This window comes from Mycetomoellerius zeteki, unplaced genomic scaffold (assembly GCF_001594055.1).
Source record: "Mycetomoellerius zeteki isolate Tzet28-1 unplaced genomic scaffold, Tzet1.0 scaffold109, whole genome shotgun sequence".
Lineage (NCBI taxonomy): Eukaryota > Metazoa > Arthropoda > Insecta > Hymenoptera > Formicidae > Mycetomoellerius > Mycetomoellerius zeteki.
In genome coordinates, this window is record NW_017256007.1 from 136313 (window position 1) to 142547 (window position 6235).

Consider the following 6235-nt stretch of genomic DNA (forward strand, 5'->3'; position numbering starts at 1 on the left):
CCCCTCTGCGCGCCTGTCGCTTAAGACCTGGGCCATAATCTTCAGATCCGACACAGGGGCGGCCAGGTTGCCACCACCCCCGCGCCGGCAGTTGCCGGATCCGACCACGGCTGCTGACGTAATGGTCTTACTAATTTTCTCCATTACATCATAATTTGGGGCAATTTTACAAGCCGCCTCAAGCCGGGTGTACGATTTTCCTTCCGGGTTTTAAGGGTTTTCCTTCCCTCGACAACGCCCCGCCGCGCCCTGCCTCGGAATACGTCCGAGCGGCCGTGTGACCCCCCCCCTCCAGAAGAGGAGCGGATTGCCTCGCTCCCTTCCCTACGACCAACTGCCCCTAGGGGCAGCCGGTCGCACCCCTCACTAGGGACGCCGCTCCGTGCAATAACCCTAAGGCCCGGCCGGCACCCTAGCATTTTGGTCCCCGTGCAATGGGATTTCTCCCTGGGGACCCCCCATCCCATGGCGTGTGGCCGCCCAAAGCCAGAAGCACCCGGACATTGGGCAGCCACGCCTGCGAGAGCACCCGCGTCGCACACTTCGAGTGGTCGTATCCCGAGGGAACCACCCCACCTCACAGGGGGGGGAGGAGAGGGGGCCCCACGGGAGCCGACCACCCATGGAGGGCGATCCTCCATATCCCCGCATGGGAAGGGACCAAATGTCCCCCTTACGGCGCCAAGTCGCCGGGATTTGAAATCGGAGTTACCTTCTCCTACCGATACAATGGGGGTACTGTCCTGAAAAGGACGGGCCACCCCAGGCCCCACGTCCTCCGAAGAGAACGCGGGGCCCTTGGGGTACCTGATCCTGGTGTGCAGGTCCCTCCTATTTAACGGAGGTACCCGCACAGGGCACTGTTAGACCTCCGGGAGCAAGTCCCCGGCCGGCTGCCCCGCCAGTGCTGACGGTGGCCCCGATCGCGAGAGCGGCACCCGGGGGAGCCCCCACGCCACGGCAAGGCCATGCTCCACGTGGGGGAAATATTCATATCCTGTAAAAAAAAACGTAAGAATTACGAATTCATAGATTGAAAAATGTATTTACCTCCATTAAACCAGGAAATAAAAAATAGTCATTCTTTCATACAAGCAAAATTACATAAATTTTCTATTTTGAATTTTTTATGCGCGATTCGATTCCGCTTTAACTAATGAATGTTCCACCGATAAAGCTGAATACATTTTTCAATGTATGAATTCATAATTCTTACGTATTCTTTATAAAATGATTTGTTTTGACATATAAATATATTCTTCAAATTAATCTTATTAAAATAAACATACTTGATGTATTACGACTGTTGCTGCTACTGTTACAGCTGTTGCTGTCATCGTGAAAAACATTCGATTGTGAATCATCAAATTCTGACATGCTCTCGATATTACTGACAGTTCTGTCATGAAAAGAAAATCGATTATTACATACATTCATAAACAAAAATTATTATTATCATTATTATTATACATGCATACCTGCTTTCTAGCTATACATCATTTAAAAACTGCATACGTTGGAGATGTACCCACGGTTTTTTTCCACTCGCTGCAGATCCACTCGCTTGCTGATTCTTTTTTGAATGCACCCGAAAAGAATCTGATAGCGATTTCCACTTGCTTTTTATCATCTCGATGGAAGAGAATATTCCTAAAAAAAGATGGAAATACATAATTTGATAAATCAATATTTTTTTCTAACATAAATAACACTTATAGAAAAACCTTATACTATAACACTAGCAACAACAATATTACCGTTCATAGCTTCATACACTTCTTCCCTGTTTCTTTATTTGTGGACTGCGTTCAGTTACAGGTAGCTTGAAGTTCCACAATCCAGGTCGTTTAAAGACTTCATTGATTAACTGTTCTTCTATTTCCATCTTCTTCGTTTCTAAGTCCACTGACTCATGTGAATTTACAGCACCCTTTACTGTATGTGGTATATTTGTAACGACAGCTTTTGTACCATCAGGTATCAGGCTTTTGTGAACTATATAGTTCCATTCTCTAATAATAATAGTAACAATGATTACAGCTGAATACAACAATGACTCACTGAGACTCATTTTACATAGCACCCTTAATCAGGTTTAATAATATCCGTAGTTGTGAAATTGGCCAATTATTGTTGTTCTTCGGAAGAATGGAACAATTGTGATTGGCCAGTTTCTAACTACGGATGTTATTAAACCTGATTAAGGGCGTCCGTGTAAATGTAGTCAATAATATTAATAATGTTATTCAGGGATTTGTCATATGTAACATTACAGTACGAGTTTTGGTAATAAGCAGACGCGAAATATTTGTAAGACAATTTCGAATAAATAAGTAGTAAGTAAAGATCTCACCGCACTGAGGGTAACAGTAAAAATTGTCATCAATGCAGACGTTATTGTATTTATTGAAGCATGTATGAGACAACAAATCATCCTCATTAATAATAGTTTCGCATACGCCGCATGTGTACGAAATATTTAAATTATTCTAAAATACAAACTAAGTATGGTAAATATAATATTATAAAATATTATATAATAAAATGAAACACACACACATCTTCAATATAATATATAAAAGATAGTGAAAGAAATAAAGAGAAACCTAATATATGAATGTTTGATACTATGAATACTATAACTCTATAACTATAAATATTTATATGTATATTTATATACATACTTCGTCTACGTTTATTGAATTACTGTTATCCATTGGTAAGTTACTATCCTTCGCCGGCGGAATAAATGTGGAATAGACCAAGAAGAAGGCTAAATGGGTCTCAAAGCTTCTCAAAATTTAGAAAATACAAACAAAATAGGTTATGTTACATATAGTGTTTCGCAGCGTCGTGGCAGCGTTGCTTCGATAATAGTTGAATAATGTTCAACTATGAGCATTTTTTCGCTAGCTATGCTGGCTATGCATGAATCGTCGGAGTGGGGGATCATCGCCAGCGAAGCTTCGCTGCATGAAATTGTACCTTTAGGCTATCGAGGCAATATATTTTCCATTATACATGTATCTTACCTTGAATTATTTCTACTTTAGTAGGATCGATTTTAAACGTTTGTTCTTCACCCTTTTCATTTAAAAATATTTTAACGAAATTCATTTTGCTACAACCTAATACAACTGGCTATTAGCTAGCTTCTTCTTCTTCTTCTTCTATTTGATTGGCTCGGGTCCTCGGTAGCGAGGTAGGCTTGGCCAGTCGCATCGCCTATAAGGAAGTAGATTGGTTTGCAAGTATTGGTCTATTACTGCTAGTATTATGACTACCATGGTCCCCGGGAATACCAGGGATACCAACTCGTTGTACACTGCTTTCTTAAGTTCCTAAAACAGAGGAATGATATTAACCCCCCCCCCCCAAATCCTCCCCAGCCCAACCCCCTCCGGGGGCCGCGCAACGCGTAGAGGCATCGGAGAGGGAGCGGAGGGACGGAGGAGGAAAGGGGAGCAGCTTCAGATAAATAACTGTAATGATTTAAAGAATGCGAGTAAAAGTCTACATAATTTGGGAGAAGGTTTAGCTAACATGGGAAATATATCTCGCGAATGATGAGGAAGATTTTTCATTAAGTATTTACTCAAAGGTGCAAATCTGCCGCGAGATAGAGGACAATGGAAAATGACGTGATTATCTTGTCTGGGATCTCCACACGTGCACGCAGGTGAATCCACCATATTCTTTCTGTGTAAGCTGTAATTTAAATTATAATGGTTTGCTCTCAGTCTGTTGATTAGTACAATTTCTTGTCTGTTGAGAGACATGCGTTGGAACCAGGTTTTTCCATAATGATCAGAATAGAGACTGGCGTATTGTATGCCAGTGCGTGTGGAGGCTTCCTCAAAATAGCCAGCAAAGCGTTCCAACGCCCTCCTGTCAGCAAGAAGAGCCAGGTCCGATGAGGGAAGTCTAAAGTTGTCCCTGAAATCCTCCGCAGTGGCCTCCTTGGCAGCTGCATCCGCAATCTCGTTACCACGGATCCCTCGGTGTGCGGGAATCCAAGCCAGAAAGACCTCAATGCCCCTCAACGAAGAAGACCGTAAAAGGCGCTTAATCCAGTGAATGACACAATTATTGTTAATAAGTTTGCAAGAGTTGATCGATTCTAAGACACTTTTGGAGTCAGAAAAAATTATAGCCTTTGTGTATCCTGCATCCTGAATGAGAAGAAGGGTCTGAAAAATCGCCCAGGCCTCAGCCGTGAAAACCGTTATATCCGAAGTTAGTTTGTATCTAAAGCTCACTTCAAGTTCTGGAGAGTAGGTGGCCGCCCCTGCGGAGCCCTGTTCATCCAGCTTCGATCCATCGGTATAGAAAGTAATTGTCGAGTTTCTCAGTTTTGATGTCCAAAAATTCCTGCTTAATTACCTCGTCTGATTTGTCCTTATTGGCGGAGACAGGTTGCAAATACTTGAAACGTGAAATAAAATCATGGTATGATGTTTCAAAGGCTGGATGCATGGTAGACTGGAATGACTTATCTATCATATGTCTGTTGGTGATGTGAAACCTGAAAGACGGTGACACCGAGAGAGCGAAAGATTTCTCCCGGGATGTTACAGCCGCGAGTTTCAGAGAACGCAGGCTGCGTGCAACCGCACTGCCTCTTCTATTGATTGATTTGAGAGTATATCTTTCAGACATATGAGTAAACCTAAGTCTTAAAGGAGGTTCCCTAGCCTCAAATAGGATGACATTAATAGGGGTCGATTGTTTGTAACCTAAGGCAATCCTCAAAGCCTTATACTGTATTCTTTCCAATTGTAATAATAAAGATTTTTTATTATTCAATACAAATATTTGCGCCCCGTATTCGATGGAGCCTCTGAAAACCGCTCGATAAATTGTAATTAACAACTGAGGGGGGGAACCCCACAACACTGCTGCGAGGGAAGACAGAATATTAATAATTGACCTGCCCTTCTTGATAACTTGTTTGAAGTGATCCATGCCGTTGAGCCTGAAGTCAAGCGTAATCCCTAAAAATCTCGTGCAAGTAACTCTCTCCACCAGTTGAGCGTCGATGTAGAGTTCGAGGGCCGCGGTATCACCATCTCTGCAGTTCCTTCCGGAGAATAAAATCCACTTGGTCTTGGACGGCGACAATTCCAGGCCCCTCTCTCTTAGATAATGGCACATGATGTCAAGTGATGATTGTATGCTCTCAACAGCTTCCCCAGCTTGTCCAGAGGAAGAGTAAATAACTATGTCGTCTGCATATTGTAAAAATTGAGTATTAGGATGAAGATGAAGGTCCAGCTCCCTGACGCTGATATTGAAAAGAAGCGGGCTGAGTGTAGAGCCCTGGGGGATACCTTTGTTGGTTTCAAACTTCTGGCTGAGTTGGCCCTCCTCAACAAAGTCGACTGATCTGTGAGTAATGGTATTTTCGACAAATTTGCGAATCTTGGCAGGGACTCCAATTCTTCTGAGTTCCGTTAGTACCGATAGTGGCAGCACGTTATCAAACGCTCCCGTTATATCCAGAAAAGCCGCAGCAACGGCCTCCCCATTCAGAAAGCTGGCTTGTATTTTGTTGGTAAGAGTGACCAGACTGTCAGAGCAGGATCTATTAGGCCTGAAGCCCATTTGTTCTTGGGGCAATAATGCCTGCGATTCTGCCAGCTATTGAAGCCTGTAATATACGATCTTCTCAAAGGTCTTAAGAACACAAGAGAGAAGTGAAATAGGTCTCAGGCCCTTATTATTGGGTTTCGGAATGAAGATGATTAGTGAAGTCTTCCATAAATTCGGGACGATTCCTTCTTTAAAAAGTCGATTGAATATATCCAGAAGGAATTCTCGGTACTTTTCAGGAAGAGAGGCCAGCATAACGTAACTGATTTGGTCGAGCCCTGGAGCTGACTTTTTGTTAGCTTGAGTTAAAGCAAGGTTAAGTTCCTCCCTGGTAAAGGGATCCCCCAGAGTACCAAAGATTCTCTCTTGTTGGTAGAGATCCTCCGCCATCATAAATTCCAAGCTGATGTTGAAGTTTGGAGGGCAGAAAGGGGGACAGATCTTGTTCTTTGCCTCGGATAGAAGACCGCGTTGCTGCTCGTGATCTGGAATCATTTTACTGAAATCAGCCATGTTGCGTCTCTTGAAAGCCTTAATTAAACGCCAGATGTCAGCCGTGGGAGTCTTATTCAAAAGAGTCCACAAATTTTTTCCATTGTTTCCGTTTTGTTCTACAGAGTTTCTTGGAGCATGCAGCCCTGGC

At 43.2% G+C, this 6235-nt stretch overlaps 1 protein-coding gene and 1 long non-coding RNA gene across 2 annotated transcripts in view; both read right to left on the reverse strand.

Moving 5' to 3' along the window:
* LOC108725592 (uncharacterized) overlaps positions 1 to 1489 on the reverse strand; it is a 7587-nt gene extending 6098 nt beyond the window's left edge. Inside the window, exons 1-2 of the long non-coding RNA XR_001936757.1 lie at positions 1479 to 1489; positions 1290 to 1399 (exon numbers count right to left, since the gene is read on the reverse strand). This is a non-coding gene — a long non-coding RNA (uncharacterized lncRNA). The remainder of the gene's footprint in view (positions 1 to 1289; positions 1400 to 1478) is intronic.
* A 1655-nt stretch (positions 1490 to 3144) lies between these two features.
* LOC108725547 (uncharacterized) lies at positions 3145 to 5604 on the reverse strand. Its single transcript, XM_018452629.1, has 3 exons — positions 4384 to 5604; positions 3756 to 4298; positions 3145 to 3225 (listed from the first exon to the last, which is right to left on the reverse strand). The coding sequence occupies exons 1-3, from the start codon at positions 5602 to 5604 to the stop codon at positions 3145 to 3147; spliced, it is 1845 nt and encodes a 614-aa protein (XP_018308131.1).
* Between the last annotated feature and the right edge of the window lie 631 nt (positions 5605 to 6235).

Coding starts and splice junctions, on each gene's coding strand:
- LOC108725547 (XM_018452629.1), bottom strand. CDS start 5,604: ATGGGCTTCAGGCCTAATAGATCCTGCTCTGACAGTCTGGTCACTCTT. Junction 4,299..4,383: donor ATAAGGACAAATCAGACGAG/GTAATTAAGCAG, acceptor CTGGATGAACAG/GGCTCCGCAGGGGCGGCCAC. Junction 3,226..3,755: donor CTCTCAACAGACAAGAAATT/GTACTAATCAAC, acceptor ACTTCCTTATAG/GCGATGCGACTGGCCAAGCC.